The following is a 23,804-nucleotide window of genomic DNA, read 5'->3' as shown; positions in this document are numbered from 1 at the left end:
CATCCCATCCATCCATCCTTCCTTCCAGATTTCCACTTATCCATCTATCCACTCACGTATCCACCCCCCATCTATCCATTACCCATTCAACAACCCATCCATCCATCTGTCCATCCATCCATCTACTTATCTGTCCATCCATCCACCCATCTATCCATCCACCCATTCAACCATCTGTCCATCCATCCACCCACCCGTCCACCCATTCACTCATCATCCATCCATCCACTTATATGTCCATCTGTCCATCCATCCACCCATCATCCACCCACCCACCCACCCACCCATCTATCCATTCATCCGTCCACCCCATGCGTCCATCCATCCACCCATCCTTCATCCCTCTCATCTTCCTCCCATCCATCTATCCACTCACCCATGTACCTATTCATCCCATTATCCCCTCATCCATCCACCCACTTATCCTCAATCCACTCTTCCATCTTTCCATCTATCAAATACAAATGCAGATTGAGCACAGGAAAGACACAGGTCACACTCTCAGGGAGTTCCAGTCTAGAGGACAGAAATATGCCAGCAGGGCTTCTGGTGATGAGAGTCTATACAAGACCCTTCCTTTGGGAGCACAGCAGGGAAGGAGCTCTCTGCCTGGGAGATAAGGGAGGTCTGTAGAGGGAGGTGACACTTGCGCTAACTCTCCAAGAAGGAGCAGGAGCTGTTAAGTAAGAGACAAAGATGTCTAGGCAGAAGCCTGGAGGTACAAGAGAGCATAGCTTTTCTGAGAAGTATCAGGTGTAAAGGGGAAGCCCACTTGAGCAACTTTCTGTGCCCCGGGTCCCCTAAAGAAGGAGCAAGGCTTAGGACTCTATGGAGAGGCTGTATGGGCCGGGCGCCCCGGGGGTGGGGGAGGGGAGCTCAGAGCCAGTCTGGGGGCCCACAGGAGTGATGCTGGGCAGAGATGCTCTTGGTGGCCCAAGGCCCAGAGGGGCCAGGAAGGGCAGCACTTTGGGCTTCTGCTTGGACCTCACCACTCATGGCAGTGGACATGTGAGAAGCTCAAGCCAGAGGACTGGGGCCTCCCGGCTGCCTTTCCTGTGAGTGTGCATGTGCGTGTGTCAGTGTGTCTTGGGGAAGGGGCACCAGCCCTTCTTGCTGCTCCTACAGGAAGGGAATCGTCAAGCTCAACATCTACTTCCAAGAATTCAACTATCGCACCATTGAGGAGTCAGCAGCCAATAACGTGAGTCTGGGGGCTCCTGACACCCCAGCCCTGCTTCCCCTGCACCCTGTGGGTGGGGAGGGTCCCGAGACCAACAGGGGAATTAGGAGCATCCCTAAAGGAGTCACAAGAAGTTTCCCCAGGGCTGAGATGGTCACCCCGTCCCCCTTCCCGGCCGAGGGCCCACCTCACAGGAACCTGGGAGGCGGGGCAGGGCTCAAGGCAGGAATTTGTGGCCTGACCCCCAGCCCTGCCAGCCCCTCAGCCCCCTGCTCTCCACAGATCGTCTGGCTGCTCTCCAACCTGGGCGGCCAGTTTGGCTTCTGGATGGGGGGCTCAGTGCTGTGCCTCATCGAGTTTGGAGAGATCCTCATCGACTTCGTGTGGATCACCATCATCAAGCTGGTGGCCTTCGCCAAGAGCCTGCGGCAAAGGCGGGCCCAGGCTTGCTATGCCGGCCCACCGCCCACCGTGGCTGAGCTGGTGGAGGCTCACACCAACTTCAGCTTCGAGCCCGACGTGGCCGGGCCGGGCCCCGACCCTGGAACCTATCCTGATGAGCAGACCCTGCCCATCCCGGGCACCCCACCCCCCAACTATGACTCCCTCCGTCTGCAACCACTGGATATCATCGAGTCGGACAGTGAGGGCGATGCCGTCTAGACCCAGGGAGCCCAGAAGTCAGACCCAAGAAGCCGAGATCACTGCCCAAGACTTGACTTTGTGGTGCTCTCCCCAGTGGAAGACGATGGGTTTCCAGGGCCAGAGTCTGTGTCCCTCTACAGAGAGACCAGCAGCTCCTGGCCTGTCCCAAGCCGAGGGCTGTGTGGGGTCACGGTGCTGGTACAGATATGGGAAATGTGTACTCATTTGGTTCCTGCCCGTACCTCCAACCTGGCCTGATCCTTGGCTGGGACATCCCCAGCCAGGCTCCAGAGACCCTAGAGCACCCTCCCCTGCAGGCACACTGGTTTCCTCCCAATGCCAGTCACTGCTCCAGAGACACACAGGCAGACATGCCCTGCCGTCTGTCCCCAGGCCCAGCAGTCTTCCATCCTGGCCTTGGCTGAGCCCTGCAAATGGGCTGAGTGAGGGCAGCAGTTGTGCAAAGCAGGAAGAGCATCAGGTCCAGGGGCAGGGATGGGGGGCCTGCTGCCAGGTGGCACATATTTTGTTCTAGAAAATAAAAGTAGAAGACACAGACCTGAGCTTTGTTCTTTGTCAGGCTGGACAGTCGGAATGCCCTGAGGCACCCTGATGCATCCATACTGGCTTGGAAGCAAGGGCCTGGCCAAGGGAAGGACCTCAAGCAGGTGATTTTTAATTTTATTTAATTTACATCTAAATTAGTTAGCTATAGTGCAACAATGATTTCAGGAGTAGATTCCTTAATGCCCCTTACCCATTTAGCCCATCCCCCCTCCCACAACCCCTCCAGTAACCCTCTGTTTGTTCTCCATATTTAAGAGTCTCATGTTTTGTCCCCCTCCCTGTTTTTATATTATTTTTGCTTCCCTTCCCTTGTGCTCATCTGTTCTGTGTCTTAAAGTCCTTATATGAGTGAAGTCATACGATATTTTACTTTCTCTAATTTCGCTTAGCATAATACCTTCCAGTTCCATCCAGGTAGTTGCAAATGGCAAGATTTCATTCTTTTTGATTGCTGAGTCATACTCCATTATATATACACACACACACACCCCATCTTCTTTATCCATTCATCCATGGATGGACATTTGGGCTCTTTCCATACTTTGGCTATTGTTGATAGTGCTGCTGTAAACACTGGGGTGAATGTGCCCCTTTGAAACAGCACACCTGTATCCCGTGGATAAATGCCTAGTAGTTCTATTTTTAATTTTTTGAGGCATCTCCATACTGTTTTCCAGAGTGGCTGCACCAGCTTGCATTCCCACCAACAGTGCAAAAGAGATCCTCTTTCTACACACCCTTGCCAACATCTGTTGTTGCCTGAGTTGTTAATGTTAGCCATTCTGACAGGTGTGAGGTGGTATCTCATTGTGGTTTTGATTTGTATTTGCCTGATGAGTGATGTTGAGCATTTTCTCATGTGTCGGTTGGCCATCTGGATGTCGTCTTTGGAGAAGTGTCTATTCATGTCCTTTGCCCATTTTTTCAGGATTGTTTTTTTGGGTGTGAGTTTGATAAGTTCTTTACAGATTTTGGATACTAACCCTTTATCTGATATGTCGATTGCGAATATCTTCTCCCATTCTGTTGGTTGTCTTTTAGTTTTGCTGATTTGTTTCCTTCACTGTGCAGAAGCTTTTTATTTTGATAAGGTCCCAATAGTTCATGTTTGCTCGTTTCCCTTGCCTCCAGAGACGTGTTGAGTAAGAAGTTGCTGTGGCCAAGGTCAAACAGGTTTTTGCCTGCTTTCTCCTCGAGGAATTTGATGGCTTCCTGTCTTACATTTAGGTCTTTCATCCATGTTGAGTTTATTTTTGTGTATGGTTTAAGAATGTGGTCCAAGTTCATCCTTCTGCATGTCGCCGTCCAGTTTTCCCAGCCCCACTGGCTGAAGAGACTGTCTTTATTCCATTGGATATTCTTTCCTGCTTTGTCAAAGATTACTTGGCCATCTGTTTGTGGGTCCATTTCTGGGTTCTCTATTCTGTTCCGTTGATCTGAGTGTCTGTTCTTGTGCCAGTACCATACTGTCTTGATGATTACAGCTTTGTAGTACAGCTTGAAGTCCGGATTGTGATGCCTCCTGCTTTGGTTTTCTTTTTCAAGATTGTTTGGCTACTTGGAGTCTTTTCTGGCTCCATACAAATTGTAGGATTATTTGTTCTAGCTCTGTGAAGAATGCTGGTGTTATTTTGATAGGGATTGCACTAAATATGTAGATTGCTTTGGGTAGTATCGACATGTTAACAATATTTGTTCTTCCTATCCAGGAGCATGGAATCTTTTTCCATTTTTTTGTGTCTTCTTTCAATTTCTTTGATAAGCTTTCTACAGTTTTCAGTGTATAGATTTTTCACCTCTTTGGTTAGATGTCTTCCTAGGTATTTTATGGCTTTTGGTGCAACTGTAAATGGGATCAATTCCTTGATTTCTCTTTCTGTTGCTTCATTGTTGGTGTATAGGGATGCAACCGATTTCTGTGTGTTGATTTTATATCCTGCAACTCTGCTGAATTCATGAATCAATTCTAGCAGTTTTTTGGTGGAATCTTTTGGGTTTCCCATATAGAGTATCATGTCATCTGCGAAGAGTCAAAGTTTGACCTCCTCCTGGCCAATGTGGATGCCTTTTTTTTCTTTGTGTTGTCTGATTGCAGGGGCTAAGACTTCCAATACTATGTTGAATAACAGTGGCGAGAGTGGACATCCCTGTCTTGTTCCTGACCTTAGGGGGAAAGCTCTCAGTTTTTCCCCATTGAGGATGATATTAGCATTGGGTCGTTCATATATGGCTTTTATGATCTCAAGGTATGATCCTTCTGTCCCTACTTTCTTGAGGGTTTTTATCAAGAAAGGATGCTGTATTTTGTCAAATGCTTTCTCTGCATCTATTGAGAGGATCATATGGTTCTTGTCCTTTCTTTTATTGATGTGATGAGTCACATTGTTTTGTGGATATTGAACTAGCCCTGCATCCCAGGTATAAATCCCACTTGGTCGTGGTGAATGATTTTTTTAATGTATTGTTGGATCCAGTTAGCTAATATCTTGTTGAGGATTTTTGCATCCATGTTCATCAGGGAAATCCAAGCAGGTGATTTTTAAAGTTCTTTTTGGGTTGTCCTTGATGCAGTGGACTTATGACTTTTCAAATGCCATCAACTATACTTCTTTGGATAGCAGAGACAGAGATGGAGAGAGTAAGACTCAAGCTGGCTTAAATGAATCTCAAGCAGCTCAAATGATGTTTCAGTCTCTCTGCTCTCCCAGGCAGGCTCTCCTTACATTACAGCAAGAAAGCCCATCTGCAACCCCAAACTCCCCAGCTCCCCAGCTCAGTCAACAGGAGAAAATACCTTTTTTCCAGTTGTTTCAGTACGTTCCCAGGTGGACTCTCATTGGTCACTGGCTGGGTAATGTGCTTATCTCTGTACCAATCAGTGTGACCAGCTGCATAGGCTGCTTGGATTGGTCAGCCTCTGCCCATACCTGAGGCCAGGTGGCCCCCAGCAGAATCACATGGTTCTAAGGTGGTGGCGGGGGAGGTGGGGGGGTGGGGGGGAGGGTCATGGCTCCAAGGATTGCCAGATAAAATACAGGCCGCCAAGTTATATATGAATTTCAGATAAACAACAAATTAATTTTTTTAAGTTTAGTTATTTTGAGAGAGTGAGAGAGAGAGTAGGAGTAGAGAGAGAATCCCAAGCAGGCTCCGCACTGTCAGCACAGTGCCCCACGAGGGGCTTGAACTCATGAACTGAGAAATCACGACCTGAGCCAAGATCAAGAATGTGACGCTCAACCAACTGAGCCAACCAGGCTCCTCAACAACAAATTAATTTTTTAATATAAGTAAATCCATATAATATTTGGGAGATATTATACTAATCATTTATTTTTCTGAAATTCAAGTTTAACTAAGTGTCTTGTATTTTTAATTGCTACATATGGGAAACATGATGGCTCTCCCCAGAGCGATCAGGGAGCTGTTGCCAAAGAAGAAAGGGGTCTGTCGGGTGCTGATGGCTGACCACCTGCCAGCCCCAGTCGTGAAGGAGCCTGGGCATCTGAGGGCTCATTCCTGCCTGTCTAGAACAACTGGGTCCTTGGCTGGGACGGCAAACAAGCTGGCCTCCCATTAAGTGCCCACAGTGGCACCTGTGGGGGAAGGAGGTGCCAAAGACTTGGTGCCACTGTGGCCAAAGGCAGCACTGTCAGGGATTGTGTGTGGAGGGCCCAGGGGAAGCCGGGTTTCCCAGCTCGGGGCCAGGCGAGTCTGCAGGCTGGAGTCAGTTCTTGGTGGTTACCACGTTTACTCCTAGGACTACTGCTTTTATTATGAGGGCTAGTTGTCACCACTGTTATTATTTGTTGTTGGCATCAAATAATGGCTACATTGTATCAAACACCCCATGCCAGGCGCCAGGCCAAGTGTTTTGTAAGTCTTATTCCATTTAATTCTCATAACCACGGAGAACTATTGCCATTCCATGTTACAGGTAGTAAGTTGAGACTCAGGGAGGTGAAGTCAGATGCCTGAGATCACTCTTCTAGTATGTGACAGGTAAAACCCCAGCCTCATCCTCTTGCTGCCAGTGGTCATAAGAATGCCGGTCCCTTACAGGAGCCCAGGGCTTTCGTCTTTACTGTCTCATCTGATGCTGTGGGGGTGATTTATTTCTTCAGCTCCTGGCTTTATTTTCCTCTGTGTTGATGTCCCACTCAAATAGGTTCTCTCCATGTGCTGCTCTTACCCCAACAGGTTCCAGACTCCATTCTGTCCGCTGAGCAACTTCAGTGGGAGAAAAGCTCCCCTTTCTTGTACACTGTCCCAGCAAAAGCCCCGAGAATGAAGGCCATTGGGTCGGCCTGGGCCACATACTCATCCTGAACTCAGAGGTTCTGCCCGGGATGTTTTGCAGCAGGAGTGGGAAGGGTGCTCCCTGCCCCCAGAGCTCTGTGTGGACGTGTGACAGCAAGGCCAGGCTGATGGGGGGCAGCGCCACCCCTGCTCGTAGGGCAGCCTTGAGGGCCAGGGTGAAGACGGATGACACCCCATCTCCGAAGCAGGCTCTGAGGCAGACAGACAGGTTCCCCTCATCCCTCCGGATATGGAGGAGAGGAGCTCTGTCCTGTTCCCACCCTGGGGCCATCAGAGACTTTCAGGGCTGAAAAGTTAGGCTGGCAGGACCCAAAGTGCCCAGAAAATAGCATTCTGTAATTCCCATCTTTACCCCAAAAGGGATGGTAGGTTACAGACACTAGAGACTATGAAATTAACATTCACTGTGCACTTGCTATGTGCTTCACCTGCTGCTGTATCTCGGTGGCTCTTCAAATAACCCTGAGTTAGGGACCACCATGGCTCCCGTTTTTCACATTAGGAAAGGAGGCTCAGAGACTTGACGTGACTTCCCCAAGGTCACATGGCTGGGAGGTGGCAAAGCCAGGAATCAAGCAGCTCTTACAGACACTGGCACAGAGGTCACCCCAAAGAGATTTCCACTTTCCACAGCACATTTCACCTTCCAGGCTTCCGGCTCTCGCTTCTTCGAGGCAGGAGCCAGGCTCGATCCCTGCCAGGGACAGTCTGTGATCCACCACATGAGAAACCAAAATATTTTTCTTGGTGCAGACTCACGGTTCTTTCAGGGCCAGCAAAACTGGTTCCGAGGATGTGAGGACAGAGCGCATGGGAACCCCTGGATGACAGAGCCAGTGCGACACCTGCCCTGGCAGCCTGGAGGGGCTGGTTCACGAGGGGCCGTGGGCGCGGCGGTGCCGCTCCCGAGAGCCAGCACGAGCCGGCGGACCCAGCTGGGGCCAGGCGGTGCTGCCTGCCTCCCGCTCCGTGGTCAGGACTGCGGCAGCCACGGTGCCAGGGACTCCAGACAAGCCCCTTACACCTCTCCCACCTTGGTTCCCTCGGGTGTAAGACAGGGATGATACATGCTGCCTCGGAGGCTGTGGAGGGGCATAAGGGAGAGAGAAGTAACGCGTGTCCAGAAGCGGGAACACGCTGCACGTCGATTCCAATAATGGGCGCCTAGAGACACTGCCCCCCTTCTCCCTTGCTCACAGAAACCCAGCTTCCTCAGGGCAACAAATCCTGCTTGGTCTAAGCCAGGCTTTCCCTGCTAGAGGGGAGTCTGTCCTCCCTCAGGCAACGTCTGGAGGCCTTTCTGGCTGTCACAGCTGGGGAGTGCCACCAGCATCTGGTGCACAGCAGTCAGGACAGCCCAAGACGACAATAGTGCCCAGGCTGAGAAACCCTGGCCGGAGCCAGCCCTGACCCCACGTTCCCAGCCTCCCTTGCAGCCGGGGGGATGCCTGGTGACCAAGAAACAGCCTGTGAGGCCAAGGAGAAAGCTGCGGGGGCCAGCGGGGAGGCCTCTGCCTCCACGGTGGAAGGGGCCATGCCCTCTCTGCCTTCATCACCCACCAAAATGCGGATGTGATACCTGCAGCTGCAGGAGTCAGCCCACCAGGAGGAGACACACGAGGAAAAGGTCCAGATCACCAGGAGGCTAGTCCTGGTCCTGACTCCATCCAGCCACTGAGTCAGTGCCCACAGCCACCACCGTGTGACTTCTTGTTATTGAGAAAAATCAACACCTATTTGCTAAAGTCACTCAAATTACACTATTCTGTTACTTGTGGCCAATTACAGTCTTAACAGGTACAGAAGCTACTGGCAAAAACCCTGACAGAATCCACATGATCCGTGAGTTTCAAAACAAGACAAAGCAAAAGCCCAAGTCCTCACCACGGCCTACAGGCCAGTCTGTGGTCTGGCCCCCACCGCCCCTCTGACCTGACTTCCTACTTCCATGCCACTGACCTTGGACGTGCCCCCGGGGCCTGGCCCACACGGGTCCCTCACTGCCATACACCTGTCTGACCTGCTGGTGTGGGGGCTGCCCCTCCCCCAGATGCACTCTGTTTCCCTGGTGCCACAGTCTGACATCACCTTCTCTGTGCCTCTTCCCCTCCTTCCCGGCCGGGTCCTGGTGCTTGGAGCACGGCACATGGGCGGGCACCCAAATATTCATGGAGGAAAGAAAACAGCTTTCTTTTCACAATATTTATCAATTCCATTTTCAAGATCGGATCTTTTAGAAAATCATCTGAAAACCCTGCTCTAATAAATAATATACCTCTAATTACAACCCCTTTTTTTGATTATACAAATGAACCGCATCTTTTTAAGACAAACCCTGTCCAACGCTGGGCAGATTTTTTGAGCAACTCCATTCTGGAGAGTTTCTGTGACCCCAGGACCCCAGACCTGTGCCTCTTCTTAACTGGGTGTCCGGGGGTGGGGGTCAGTACTCCACACCCCGCATGGCAGCCACCGTGGCGGCAAGGCGACGGGGCAGGCCTTTGCTGACCTGCCTGTAGTCCTCGGGTTTGCTCTTCAAGAGTGTCCCAATGTTCTGCAGGGGGCGAGATGGCTGTAGGCCCAGGGCATCCATCACGTTGATCAGGTAATCTGTGGGGACGGGGAGCGGACAGACACAGCTAAGCAGACTGAGCGCCGAGCGAGACAGAGCCCTAGAGGCCTTCCTGAGTGAGAAACAGAGAGGTCCACCCCAAGACCCCCAAGATGCTGGGTGTCCACTCTGCCCCCATCAGCCAGGCCTTTACTCTGAGGGTTTTCCCAAGAGGATTAAACCTACTGTGAGCTCGGCCCGAATTCAGGAATTCTAACTGAAGAAAGGACTGGCCAACCCCACAGCGTCCCCACCACCCAACCACACGCTCGGCTCCAGCTGGACCAGCTGACCTCACCCAAAGCTCTATAGTGGGACTCCTCTGACTTCCTGGCCACACTCCCCAGTGGACCCCACCGGCCACATGGAGAACCCGAGTCAGGGGACACAAGGGCTTCTGTGACCAGAATCCCCACCACAAAGTCAAGGTCGGTGCCTAAGTGCACTGCAGTTCCCGCGCTAACCCCCTGGGGCACCAGCTGAGGATACATTCCTGCGCCCACCCAGACCACAGCAGTGAGAATCTCCAGGAGATGGTTCAACGACTCTGTCCTCCTAAAAAGCAGCCCCATGACTCTAACCAACACTGGCAGAGCGGGGAAGGAGAAAACTGGTTTCCAAGTTCGGGCTGAGCTCAGCGAAGTCCTTTCTCACTGAGTCTCTGCTTCTTTCCGTCGATGCCATGTAGTCAGAGAGGACGAAAAGGGACAGAGCCTGTGTCGCCATGGAAGCATGTGTCGCGGCTGGTAACCGAGCGCTGCCCCGACTTCCTCCTTCCTGGGCAGGCACAACCCGGACCTGAGGAAAGCTGCCTACGGCGTTCTCTGGTTCCTCCACAGACCCCTGGCATGCCCTGCAGACGCCTGCCGACTTTCCGTCAATGGCGGGGCTCATGTCTTCTCGCTGACGGGACCGCAGCTCCAGGCGTGGCCTGCATCTTCCCTGGTGTCTTCTGGAGGCTTCCTGCCCTGACTGGCTGGCTGGCTGATGTCCAGCCCAGGATGGGCTGCTTCCCAGGAAGGGCGCCAGCGATTGGCCAGGTACCTGTCGCCGCACGAGTTTATCCGTAACTGAGCTCCACTCTACTGGGAGCCAGGAGCTGCATCAGAGTGGCAGCCCACGGTCTCCCATGACACTTCTGTTTGACCAGCAGAGTGAGTCTGGGTTTTGTTTTGATGCTTAATTTATCTTTAAGGTGGCCACAGCCCTCCCCTGTGGTGCTACCCGTGGTGCCACCACCTGGCAGCTTCACACACCAGCCCTACCTTCCTGGCTCCTCACCACACTCCTCACTGTGTGAGCTCAGTAAACCCAGGGATGGCCGAAAGCTCCACGCCCTGCAGCTGGCACGTAACAGATGCTCCGTCACTGCTGAATGGGGAACAGGATTCAGGGGGACACGAACAGAGAGAGAGAAATAATAGGGGCAATGCCCACGTCTCACTAGTTCCGGCACGTTCCGTCCTCAGTGCTTCTGTCTGTACTAACAGGGACCACCTACGAGCCCCTGAGTCTCCTCATCCGTCTTCCCTGAACACTGTGCCCAGTGACGTGGAGAAGGGCTGGCTGTTCCTCTGTAACCGCTGAGAGCTGATGGTGGAATGAAACCAGGACACCTGGATTCTGGGCCTGGCTCTGTCACTAGTGGCTCTGAGACCTGGAGGAAGGTGCCTCACTTCTATCTCTTCTGCGGCTTGGCCCTGTGGTCCATCCAGGTCAAAGCTCTTCTAGGTCCCCAGGGAGCTGATGATCTTCGAGGCTCTTACCACCCTCTCCCCACCACCCCGAGAGCTGCCTCAGGTGAAGAGCAGACAGGTCAATGGAATGATACCAAGAGAGTGGGGAGACTCCCCTCCACCTGCCTGCAGCACCCCAGCCTCAGAGCACCACATCCTGTAGGGATGGGTGCCGGTGGGAGCAGGTGGACATGTGCCCCTCTAACCCAGGGGGCAGGCAGGTATCACGGCCTCGAGGTAGGTGGCCTCGTTATTCAGCACGATGGAGGGGGAGACCTCTGTCACATGCCAACCTTACAGGGAAGCTCTGAACGTGAACATGGCACCGGATGTGGGTATGAGGGCTCGGCTCGTTGCCTGGCATGCCTGGTGCGTGCTGACAACATTGGTTTGGGTGATTATACAAATGCAGCAGCAGAAGACAAGGCAGCACAACACACGTCTGTATCACTTACTTCGACTCGCCTCACTGAAGCTCCCCTTAACAGCGCTCAGCCTCGGCAGCCCATCAGGATCCCCCAGGACGTTTTTCCAAATACTGACGTCCAACCTTCAACCCAGACTTACAAGGCCAGAATCCCTGGGGGCCAGGTCTAGAGAATCTGCATTTGTAACACGCTCCACAGCCAAGCCCAGAGGTGAAGTCAAGGGGAGAGCTGGAGTCGACAGATGCCTCGGGTCCCAGCTGTCCCTCCCATCACCCATCCTGGGGGTGGGGGGAAACTCACCGATGTCGGTGACCAGCTGCTTGGTGGAGTGCGGGGTCAGCTCAGGGATCTGCAGGATCACATCACAGTAGGTCTGCATGGTGGCTCTGGCAATGGAGCCCAGCCAGTTATCAGCTATGTTGTCCAGCTCAGGCAGCTCATCCCCTAGGAGGGAGAAAAGGTCACCAGAAGGTCCTGCTCAGGACAATCCCATCGCCAACAGCTTTTACCTTCCGAGTGACCAGGCCCACAGCACGTGTTGTATGCACAAACACGCCAGGGAGCTATGGTCTCAGTGGGGAATGCAGGGAACCGAAAACAATCACAACTTAGGTCAACTGGTATCAACTTGAGTGAGAAGAGGATTCAGAAGAAGAAATAGGGGAGGGAGAGTGATCTCTGTGTTCCCAAAGGCAGGGGACTGGGCGTAGCCATGAGGGCCTGGAGGGAGGGCAGCCCCACACCAGCTGAGAAGGCGGGAAAGTGGTCACAGCCAACAGGGAACAGGTGGCACGTCAGGACTGAGACCTGGGCCAAGGCCACCAACCACTGATGAGCTGGGTGCCGCCCAACCTCTCAGAGATGCTCGCCATCTGCTGTAAAATGGAGGGGACAACAGTCTTGCTGTTCCGGGGCTGCTACGGGAATCACCAGAGGCCTTGGCACGGGTCGAGTGTGTGCGCCACACACTTGGTGCTATGCACACAGTGACTCTTGGTGTCACACCACTTATGGGGAGGGAGAAGGGGTATGGAGGGGGGCGCAGCAGGGGGCGGTGCTGGGGGACAGAGCTAGGTCACAGAGGGCTCCCTGAGAACCACGTGGACCCCATGTCAGAGGAAACAGGCAATGGCTGCGAGATCCCAGCAAGATTGCGATGTGACAAGCCCACGTCGGGGAGAGCCAGTCAGGCTGGGGTGGGGCAAGGGGGAGGACGGAGCAGCCATTCTGGCCACACAGGCCTGAGCTGGGGGGTGGGAGGAAGGTGGCCACCTGATAGCAGAAATGGGAAGAAGGGGAGGAAGGAGAGCAACATTAAAACAAACAAAAAAGTATGGGGACAAGCACTGAATAATAGTACATTTAGAAGGTAAGCAAAGTGCTTCCACCACCACCACCACCACCACCAATAATAATAATATAATAATAATAATACAGAACATAAAGCTGCATGTCAAATATCTGTGCAGACAGTGGCGTCCAGAGGGCATATGGGAAAACGGAAACACCATCATGTTCGATGATAGGACGTCATGATTTATTCTTTCAAACCCATGACCTTATTTGATATCTAGCATCTATACAACAAGCACAAACTAGAAAGTTAAAAACCAAGACAGGATGAACATAAACAAGCATAAGGCCAAGAACGTGAAATCTAGGGCTTCCGCCCCAGAACCAGATGTGATTTTATTCTGTGATACCTTCTTAAGCTGCTGAATCTTTTATATATCACATGATTTTTCTGTTTGTCCAACCTTATGAAGGAGGCCTATAATATCCAATGTTAGGATAAGATGATTGTTGATCAGAAAGTATACGGTCCCTGTTCAACCTCGCCAGGCCCAGATCATGAGAAAAAGGAAAAGTTTTAATTCATTGTCATTTTACCTTGTCGGTTTAGAGATCTAGGAACCCTGGGGGGTTGGGAACAAGCTGTGGCCAGAGGCATCTGGACAGGAACATCACCTCTATGGTGAAGGGTTTATGTTTGTTCTCACGAGCAAAACTGTTCTGGGTGCCACTGTTCCCAGAGAGAAGGGGCTCGCATTCACCGGGTGGGACCCTTGCAGAGCTCGCTTCCACCTCCAGTGAGTACGTGTGACCCGGACCCCGGACCCTCGTGCCACTGCCTCCCCGGCTGAGGGGCACTGGCGGAGCCCCTCTCCAGGGACACCTGGCACACGGTGAGGCAGTCACCCTGTCCCTAATCTACTCTGTCCTGCAGAAGTTTCTCGGGGGGCGGGGGGTACATCAGGTGGACCCCATCTTTCCTGTCCCTATTTTAGAGTCTCAACAACTCTCTCCCAGGGAGTCTGGAGAGGGGCGTGTGCGGGTAGGGGGAGGCCGGCAGCTACAGCGAGCCCCCTCCCTGCTTTCTGGCGGGCCCTTCTCACCTTGCTCAGGAGGAAAGGGAAGCTTCCCAGCATGCAGCGCCAGTTCCAAGGCAGAGTCCTCCTGAGTCACAAAAGGCTCGAGATTCAGGGGGAGGGACATGATATACTGCCCAATCTGAAACAGAAGAAAGCACTTTCAGCCCACACTAACACAGGTAATTATTTCTGCAGTACGTTCGCGTGCAGGCATTTAGGGTGCAGACAAAACCATCAGGCCTGGGGCAGCCCCTGATCTTTCCAGTGTGCAGTAATACTGACTGCTACGACAGCACCTTAAAAAAATCAATGGGAACTTGCATGTATATCACGGATTCATCCTCACACTAATGGCCTCACTATTTTTGGAATGCATTCAATGCAATCTCTACCTCAAATGAGGTAATAGATACCGACAAGCAATGACAAGTTATTATTACTATTCATAGATCCCAAACCAGTAAGGTGCTAAGGTCAGCAAGTGCATGGCCAAGCAAGAGTTCAAATCCTGTCTCCTGGACTTGGCTATGGGTCTCTCTTTTAGAAATGTTCTAACTACGAGAAGAAAGGAATTTTGTTGGGGAAAAAAGCTACTTATGAATTAACCTGGAGGGAAAACTGTTGTTTGGATAATACAAACTCTAGAAAATAAAGATCAACACCACCTTCTTGGCTGGTGGGGGCTCGTAAAAGACCGGATTACAAGACATTTGGGATGAGCCCACAAATAATACAGTGTTTGTCCTGTGTTTGTCAGACACACATGGCAGTCATCATGGGTGGACTTCAGACACCAGTTTCTATTAAAACTCATGCCTGTTTTGGGGCGCCTGGGTGGCGCAGTCGGTTAAGCGTCCGACTTCAGCCAGGTCACGATCTTGCGGTCTGTGAGTTCGAGCCCCGCGTCAGGCTCTGGGGTGATGGCTTGGAGCCTGGAGCCTGTTTCCGATTCTGTGTCTCCCTCTCTCTCTGCCCCTCCCCCGTTCATGCTCTGTCTCTCTCCGTCCCAAAAATAAATTAAAAACGTTGAAAAAAAAAAATTAAAAAAAAAATAATAATAAAAAAATAAAACTCATGCCTGTTTTGGTTTTAAGGTCAATATATGCTTTTGTTTCACAAATGAGGTTGATTTTCAGGTTATGACAACATACTGTTTTTTTCTTAAATGGCTTTGAGCCTGTTGTTGCTTTTTGGGGGGTTCTATATTTATCCCATACATTTAAATTTACAGTTGATACTGATTCTGCAAAATGTAAGTCCAAGGATTATCCAAGTAAGATTTTCCCCTCCTGGCCTCACACACACCGACACGGTGGCAGACCCCCAAAATCTCCCAGCCCAGAGGGAGATTCCACACATTTCCAAATACTGAATGCGGGCTGGCTATAGTAAGTCTAAACATCCTATGGTCCATCCTGCTAACAAAACAGAGTAGTTTGCTCTCCCTTTAAAGAGGTACACAGATGGTAAAATAAACAAAGTCAGCCTTTTTTCCTTTCATTTACTTAGTACAGTCTCTCATTCAAACTAGACAAGTGGGGGGCGCCTGGGTGGCTCGGTCGGTTGAGCGTCCGACTTCGGCTCAGGTCATGATCTCGCGGTCTGTCAGTTCAAGCCCCGCATCAGGCTCTGTGCTGACAGCTCAGAGCCTGGAGCCTGCTTCAGATTCTGTGTCTCCCTCTCTCTCTGCCCCTCCCCCACTTGTGCTCTGTCTCTATCAAAAAATAAATAAATGTAAAAAAAAATAAAAAATTTCAAACTAGACAAGTGGGCCACTTTCCTCACTAATAACAACCATCACAATGCCTTTCAGCTTGCAAATGGCAACGAATTCATCATTTTCCCACAAGGCTGGAGGAAGAAAAGGATGCTATGGGATTTCTCCATTCTGATTCCATGTGGCAGGTACTTCCTGAATACTGACTATGTGCAAAGAGTCTGGGGAGTGCTCCTGTGTTTGGTATACTTCCCACCTGTAGCCATGACCTTCTGGCTAAATCCACACACCCAGCTGTACTTGAAATGAAGCGTCAGGATCACTATACCTCACATCTACAGTGTTTTTCATTTTTCAAAGCATTTTCTCCTATTTCACCCTATATCATGTTTGTGCGGCTGTTGTGTGGGAGAGGGCATTCACCAAGGAGGCAAAGTGTCACTTAGGTGCCAAATTTCGATAACCTGGTATCTTAAACTTCAACGGGTTGGCTTAGATGGTGAGGATTGCTGTGGTCCCTGGACAGTTCCCATGACTCCAGGTCTCCCTTGGGAGTTCTGTCGACATTCATCTTTTGGAAATCAGTGCAGACAGGGATGCCTACCATCGCACCTGAGGATATTTTCCTACCGTTCTCACATACGCAATAAATACTCCTTGATAGCCTGTTTGGGTAAGCTCAGTGACTCAGGAAAAATGAAGAGCTAGCTTTGTGGTCAGATGGACTTGGGCTTGAGTTCTGGCTCTACCACCGTGTGACCTTCCTGGTGTCCTCATCTCTGACATGACGATGACCTCATACTTACTCCAAAGGGCCGTGCCAAGGGTGAAATTAATGCTGTGATACATGCATAAAGCTCCTGGCGTCCTAACAGAGTGGCCACTGGATAAATGGTTTCCCTGCCCCTCTCTCACTCCCCACAGCCTTGCTGCTGGCCTGTGAAACGTTACTGCCAACCAGCTCATATTGTTGTCAAGATAAAATTCTGCCTAGATGGCGCGCTAACTCATGGCATTGATAAAAGCCTGGCACTGAGCTTGCACACAGTGTGGGTTCGATGAGTGTTCATTTCCTGAGTGCACGTCACCAGCCCCCAGGGACAATCTGTAACTCAGGGGCGTCACGCCAGGTGGAAAAGGGCCCTCCCTTACTCCTCCATGTCTCAGTTTCCTCAGGAATGATTCCTTAAGATCATTCAATAATCTCTCAAGTCCCTTCCAGCATCATCATTTCCGGAATCAATTTAGATTGTAATGCATACTGGCTCAATTCTAAAAATAAGGTTATTGCCATTGTTGTGAAAAGCAGCCCACATCTGAATAGTTTCATCAGTAAAGGTTATCAGGTAATGGCCTGGAAAACGGGAGGAAAGTGACTGCCACTTTGAACTGGACACCCTCCCAACCGACAGAGAAAACAATGCCATCTTCCTCGGTACTGCTGGTGGGATCACCAGACATTTCTAACCATACAAGGGTCACTTTTAAAATTCCTTTGTACCTCTTACAATAGAGTCATAACTGGCACAGCAGTGGGTTCTAAAGTGACAGCATTAGGCAGAGATTGCTTATCCCAGAATCACCCTGGAGAATCCCAGATGTCTCTCAGAGCTGGACTATATTACCTCTACCCAGTATTTGTCATGCACACTGACCTCCAAGAGCGACAGAGCTAGACTGCAGCAAGGAAGGAAAAGAAAGGCCACGTGCAGATGTCTTGGTGACTGTCAATTCCCAGGGGTGAATGGAGGAAAGGACCCTGAACTGCCCCGCTCCCCTGTAGGGTCTATTCTGTTCTTTTTCTAATATTAAACCTCTATAAATACAATTCTTAAGAGATTTATTTCCTGCTGTGAAATTCCACATGAAAGTATTCCACACAGGGCCTGGTGCATAACAGGTGCTCACTAAAATGTTTGCTGAATTTGAATTCAGAACTATATACACACTGTTCCTCTGAAAAGTCCAGAGAAGAATCTGGCCACCTGCTTCCTGTCCTCCCAAGTCAGAATTTCCTATGTGTACTCACACCGTGATGCCCTTAGGTACTGGTCATGCCTCACATCGGGAGGTGTATGAACATGTTACATTTTTGAAATCAGCTTGTTTTTCGTCAGTTGATTTAATAAGCAAATCAGCCGCCTTTCCTTAAAGTCCTGGATATGGGGGCACCTGGGTGGCTCAGTCGGTTAAGCGCCCGACTTCGGCTCAGGTCATGATCTCATGGCTTGTGGGTTCAAGCCCCACGTCGGGCTCTGTGCTGACAGCTCAGAGCCTGGAGCCTGCTTCAGATTCTGTGTCTCCCTCTCTCTCTCTGCCCCTCCCCTGATCGTGCTCGTTCTCTCTCTCTCTCTCAAAACTAAATAAACATTTTTTAAAAATTAAAAAAATAAATAAATAAAGTCCTGGATATGGATGGAAACTACTCCATCCATAGGAAGCATAGGTTCAGACAGCACCGATGCGGTAATGACTACTTTCCCAGGAGGCCAGAATCAAAAGACAAGGCACGGTCTGCAATGCTATGACTGCCCCTGGAGAAAAGTGCACGGAACTCTTACATTGCTGATGTACTCGAGAGGGGTGAGGCTGAAGGTGGGCAGATCGTCGGTCAAGGTCTCGCCAATGCCTGCTGTGTTCCAGCTCTAGGGAAGGAAAGACAGAAAGCGGTCAAGGTCACAGAAGCCAGGTGCCACAGAAAAGCACCACATGCCAGAAAATACTTGAAGAATGCACCACTCCTATAGGTGTCTTTGCTCCAAGATGGCCTTGGAAATCATCACTATTTTACAGATCAGGGACTTCTCTTTAAATCATCACCTTGAGGGGTGCCTGGGTGGCTCAGTCAGTTGAGCTTCTGACCTCAGCTCAGGTCATGATCTCACGGTTTGTGGGTTCAAGCCACGCATCAGGCTCTGTGCTGACAGCTCAGAGCCTGGAGCCTGCTTCCGATTCTGTATCTCCCTCTCTCTCTGCTCCTCCCACTCTCACTCGCTCTCTCTCTCTCTCTCTCTTGCTCTCTCTCTCTCTCAAGAATAAATAAGCATGGGTGCCTGAGTGGCTCAGTTGGTTAAGCGTTCAACTTCAGCTCAGGTCATGATCTCGTGGCTTGTGGGTCTGAGCCCTGCATTAGGTTCTATGCTGAAAGCTTAGAGACCAGAGCCTGCTTCAGATTCTGCATCTCCCTTTCTCTCTGCCTCTCTCTCGCTCAAAAATGAACATTAAAAGAAATAAAAATAAATGTTAAAATTTAAATCATCACCTTGAAACCTGCCACAGAGAAAATAATCCCTTCTCTCTCCCTCTCCCCACCCTCCTCTGCATTCCTATAGATCCATAAAACAGGAGCTCCTATCTTCTCAACAGACCTATTTGGTGGGAATGGATCCCAGTTGTTGATCCCACTCAGATTGTGAAGAGCTGTGTATCCTGAGGTCTGAGTTTCTCTACTAGGTGGGCACTACAGGGTAAGAGCTGCTGGGTGCAGGTGGCCTCGCTAACCCCGGGGTCTTCAGCCCTAGATCCTCCACAGAGGATCACATGTAAATCCCTATCTTGGGAAGCCCTTTCTGGCTGCAGGAATATCCAAACCACACTTACTGACATACTTAACTGCTTTTATTTCTAGCTGTCTTCTGGATTTATTTCTCAGGGATGGAAAGAATCTCCAAACCCCACCAACTGCCCTTCTGTCCTCTTTGTGACTCCTCTGTCATCTGGGGAGATGCTCTTCCTCTTGACATTTCAAGTGAGTACATCTCCGGTATCACCAAGTGAGCCTCCCCAGCATTCTCTCTAGAGTCAGGCACACTGCCAGCACATCCATGGTTACATTGTTCATACAGAACTTGGCACACCTTCATACAGAAATCTAGTTTCTTCATTCCAGCCTGAGTCACCCCAAAGCCAGCCTGGAAAACAAGGCCCTCTCTGGCTGCGCTCCTGGAGTGGCTCCCAGGTCACGGTGGAGTTGCTCTCCACAGCCACCTGATGCCCGATCTGGTTGCTTGATCCTTTAAGCAGCGTTCCGGGAATGTAATGACCACGTGTACCCCTGGGCTCCCAGCCCAGGCTCAGCCTCAGCCGCCCTCCCCACGTCCCCTAGCACCGGCTCGGTTCTGATTTTCTTTGCTTGAGACCAGTTCTTTTTCCTCCCCACCCCCACCCCTAGTTTTCTAAGCTCCTTGTTCTTGCATGAGAATCCTCTTCTGTTTCAAAATAGCCTGCTTTTCTTCAGTTAACTCCCACCCCATTAAGAAGACACACTCTGATCACCCACATGTACCGAGTGCCCATGATGCACAGAGCCTTGTGCCCCACTTGGCAGAGAGGAGACAAAGAAGTGTAAGACTTGGTCCTCGCTCTCCAGAAGCTCCTTGAGAAACCAAGACCCCCTGATATGCTCCCACGCTATAAACCCCCACGCACCCAGGCTTCCACTTGGGAGTTCTCAGGGGCAGATGGAAGGTTTGATACAGTAAGAGCTCTGAGGAGCAAGGGCTCTGGCTGATTATAGAGGGCGGTGGGATGCCTGAGGTGCACAGACAGAAGACTGGAAGAGAAAGTGTAGCCCTGAACTGTGGGCTAAGAAAGGGCTTTATTTTCAACAAATAAATTGCGAGACTATGAGAGAGGAGAGGAGAGGAGAGGAGAGGAGAGGAGAGGAGAGGAGAGGAGAGGAGAGGAGAGGAGAGGAGAGGAGAGGAGGAGAGGGAGGGAAGGGTCCGGAAGGGTGGTCTGTAGTTCATAAAAGACACATCGAGCAATCCTGATGTGCACAATGAACCTGGGTCCTGATTCAGACGGTGAAATTATGACCTTTATGACAATTGGAAATTTGAACACTGATTACTGATATCAAGGAATCATTTCTGACTTAGGGGTGATTATGGCACTGTGATTATTTTTAGAGTTGCCCCCCCTTTAGAGAAGGGGTATATACGAGACAGATGGCCAGGAGATGGCCATGCTGGAGCAGGGTGATGAGGACGTGGGCTTCAGTAGACTCCTCTCCCCATTCTTGCATATGTGTGAACACCTCCTCAATAAAATGTTTTTTTAAATCGACCCTTACACTGGGTCTGGGGAGGTAGGGATGGGTCCTGAGTGGGGGGACAAAGTCAGAGTGGTGCTTTGTGAAGATTAATGCAGCACCTCAGGAGGACTGAGGGTGGGGAGGCAGATAAAAAGCTCAAGGAACAGCTGGGAGAGGAGGAGAAGCCCATCGAGGGCAGTGGCCACAGGAACAGACAGGAGACATCTTTAAAAAGAAGGAACAATGCAACACAGTGGTGAGGTCACTGGCAAAGAGCAGAGGCAAGAGGGCAGAGACAGGAAGGCCAGGGAGGCAGTGGGCTGGGAGAGGGGATGGTGCGAGGGCTGAGCTGCAGGGAAAGGGCAGCATCCCCCAAGTGCATCCAGGGGACTCACGCTGCAGGCTGGAGGCCCCCGAAGGCTCCAGAAGGCTCCGTGGGGAGGTGGGAGGAGAGTGGACAGGCAAAGGGCAGAGGGGAGAAGGGAGAAGAGCCGGAGTGGAACGTGGTTTGCAAGAAGGGTGGGTGTGGATCGAACTAGGGAGGCGCTTAGCAACTTAGGGCGACAGGGAAATGGTGTAGGTTATTTTTTAATTGTTCAAAATTTATTTAAAATTTCCTTCAAACAGACTTTTTCTATCCATCTGTCACCAGATAATGTGGGCAAACGTCAACAGCCTATTTGGAAATGGAATACAGTGTTGGTTTATATTCTTGAAATGTAAAAGGGTAATACAATTTACTGGCAAACATTAAAAACAAACACTGAATGACCAGGGTTTAATTTTCAAATCCTTAAGGCCCAAGTGTTTGCCTTTGTGTTGTGTGCTTTCCCCGCTGGCAACTCTAAGAGAGCAGTTCCTCCTAACCTCAGTTCCCAGCGCCCCGGGGGGCTGTGGCAGTGAGGCCTGAGTGAGGAGGTGAGATTCAGGCAACCAGGAGCCCAACTGTAGCGGGGGCTCTGGAGTACAAAAGTGGGGTAAAAGAGCAGCGGAAAGAACGAGCTTCCAGAACAGAGGGTCAAGATTTTAGGATTTGGGGTGGGGGCATGAGTGACCTAGGTGAGGGGATCAAAAGCACACTTACCGTGATGAGTGCTGAGTCAAGTACAGAATTGTTGAATCACTATACTGTATACCTGACACTTACGTAACACTGTATGTTAATTGCACTGGAATAAAAAAGAGGTAAAAAAAAAAAAAAAAAAAGATCCTGGTTCTTAACATTAACATGAATTGCTTGTTTTATCCTACATTACACATGAAATAGTTTCAAAATAGCTATGCCATTACTACCAACAATAAAATTACCGTATGAAGTTCAAAAAAAAAAAAAAGATTTTAAGCTCTTAATAAAAATAGGGGCACCTGGCTGGCTCAGTTGGTGGAGCATGCAACTCTTGATCTCAGGGTTGTGAGCCTAAGCCCCACGCTGGGTGTGGAGATTATTTAAAAAAAAAAAAAAAAGGCACCTGTGTGGCTCAGTCGGTTAAGCATCTGACTCTTGGTTTTGGCTCAGGTCATGATCTCATGGTTGGTGAGTTCAAGCCCACGTCTGGCTCTACCCTGACAGTGCTAACCCTGCTGGGGATTCTCTCTCTCTCCCTCTCTTTCTGCCCACCCCGCCCCCTCAAAATAAACAAATAAACATTTTTTTTTATTAAAAAAAATTTTTTTAATGTTTATTTTCAAGAGAGGGAGAGAGAGTGTAAGCAGGGTCGGGGCAGAAAGAGAGGGAGACACAGAATCCGAAACAAGCTCCAGGCTCTGAGCTGTCAGCACAGGGCCCAACGTGGGATCTGAACTCATGAACTGAGAGACAATGACCTGAGCCAAAGTCGGACGCTTAACTGAGCCATTCAGGAGCCCCCCCCCCAAATTTTTTAATTAAAAAAAAAAAGAAAAGCGAAGAAAAATAATAAAAGCAGCCAGATCTGGAGGTTGTGGAGGGGGATGGGAAGGATGAAGAATGCTAATCCCCTCCTCTTTCAGAGCAGCTCAGCTGGTATCAGCAGCTACCTGAGATGCAAACATGACTAACCCAAAGCAAGGACCCCAGCCTCTTGATGGTTTTCGTAATCTTTTTTCAGCAACGTTGGAAAGATCTTCCGGGGGCTGATATCTTTTGTGGGGAAGAACCTGTTATCTCAGGCTCCACGATTCCTCTGCTTTCACTTAGTTTATCTTCCTTTTCTAGTCACATTCAAATGAACGTTATGTTGTATACATTTTGGCTTTAAAGAACAGCACGTGCAGGACAGTGCATCCCCTCTATGGATCCATCTATCTATCCACTGGTGCCCGGCCAGCCTCCAACTTGGGGCAGGAAGAGATGTCTGTCTGGGTTGAACACCACACATTCCCACTGATTTCTACACTGTGGGATTTTGAGGGATTTATTGCTTTTTTCATTGTACGTTCCTGTACCACCTGAATTTCTGAAAATGAGTTTGTGCCATTTCTACTTCTAAAAAACTGTCATTCCTACTTATAAAATGAGAATCGCAGAGAAGAAAGCCAGCACTTATTAAGTATGTACTCTGTGGCAGCTGCTGGGCTAAATTCTATCATAATACAAATCCTCACGTATCTGCACGGTCAGAATCAGCTCACCCGCATTTGACGAGGAGAGGAGGCTCACACAGGAAGCCGCGCGATCCGGCAGGCCCAAGTCACAGACATCACTTCCACCGCGCTGTGACAGGAGCACCTCTCCTCCAGTTTCGCCCTCCCCCACCCACAACAGAAACACAGAATCTGACCAGGGTGGGTCCCATGGCATTTTTCAGGGAAAAAATCATAAAGAATGAAAATCATGGAATTTCAGAACTCTGAAAGCATGTGGTCCAACCCCTTGTTTCATGGATGGGGGATCTGAGACCCAGAGACTTCACCCAGGTCATACGGTGAAGTGAGCAGCTCTTGAGCCCTGGCCTCGTAGGCTTTCTGGAGGGTGGCAGGAAGTAAGGAACCTGTAATCGTGCCCTCCCAGTTCTTTCCACTTCCTAAAAGATCTCTTGGTTATTAAAGGTCCATAACTGGATCTTTCTTAAAACACTATCTCTAAAAACAAAACAAAACAAACAAAACAAAGCTGAATCCAGAGAGCCTGGAACCGTCATTGAGAAAGGCTGGCAAAGGGGTTGTCCTAGAAATCCAGATGGCAGTGATGACATGGGGCCCAAGGAACTCAGAA

General features: G+C 50.2%; 2 protein-coding genes across 2 annotated transcripts in view; one reads left to right on the top strand and one right to left on the bottom strand.

The window, feature by feature from the left end:
• SCNN1B (sodium channel epithelial 1 subunit beta) overlaps nucleotides 1–2,383 on the top strand; it is a 61,484-nt gene extending 59,101 nt beyond the window's left edge. Inside the window, exons 12-13 of the mRNA XM_058710672.1 lie at nucleotides 1,126–1,201; nucleotides 1,463–2,383. Coding sequence (XP_058566655.1) covers nucleotides 1,126–1,201; nucleotides 1,463–1,843 — 457 coding nt within the window. The 3' untranslated portion in view covers nucleotides 1,844–2,383. The remainder of the gene's footprint in view (nucleotides 1–1,125; nucleotides 1,202–1,462) is intronic.
• Nucleotides 2,384–4,315: 1,932 nt separating this feature from the next.
• Nucleotides 4,316–23,804, bottom strand: part of COG7 (component of oligomeric golgi complex 7) — an 86,824-nt gene continuing 67,335 nt past the window's right edge. The window contains exons 14-17 of the mRNA XM_058710667.1: nucleotides 18,138–18,221; nucleotides 13,884–13,998; nucleotides 11,788–11,931; nucleotides 4,316–9,322 (exon numbers count right to left, since the gene is read on the bottom strand). Coding sequence (XP_058566650.1) covers nucleotides 9,156–9,322; nucleotides 11,788–11,931; nucleotides 13,884–13,998; nucleotides 18,138–18,221 — 510 coding nt within the window. The 3' untranslated portion in view covers nucleotides 4,316–9,155. The remainder of the gene's footprint in view (nucleotides 9,323–11,787; nucleotides 11,932–13,883; nucleotides 13,999–18,137; nucleotides 18,222–23,804) is intronic.

This window comes from Neofelis nebulosa, chromosome 18 (assembly GCF_028018385.1).
Source record: "Neofelis nebulosa isolate mNeoNeb1 chromosome 18, mNeoNeb1.pri, whole genome shotgun sequence".
Taxonomy (NCBI): Eukaryota; Metazoa; Chordata; class Mammalia; order Carnivora; family Felidae; genus Neofelis; species Neofelis nebulosa.
The sequence above is the reverse complement of the archived record's forward strand: the minus strand, read 5'-3'. Positions and strand labels throughout refer to the sequence as shown.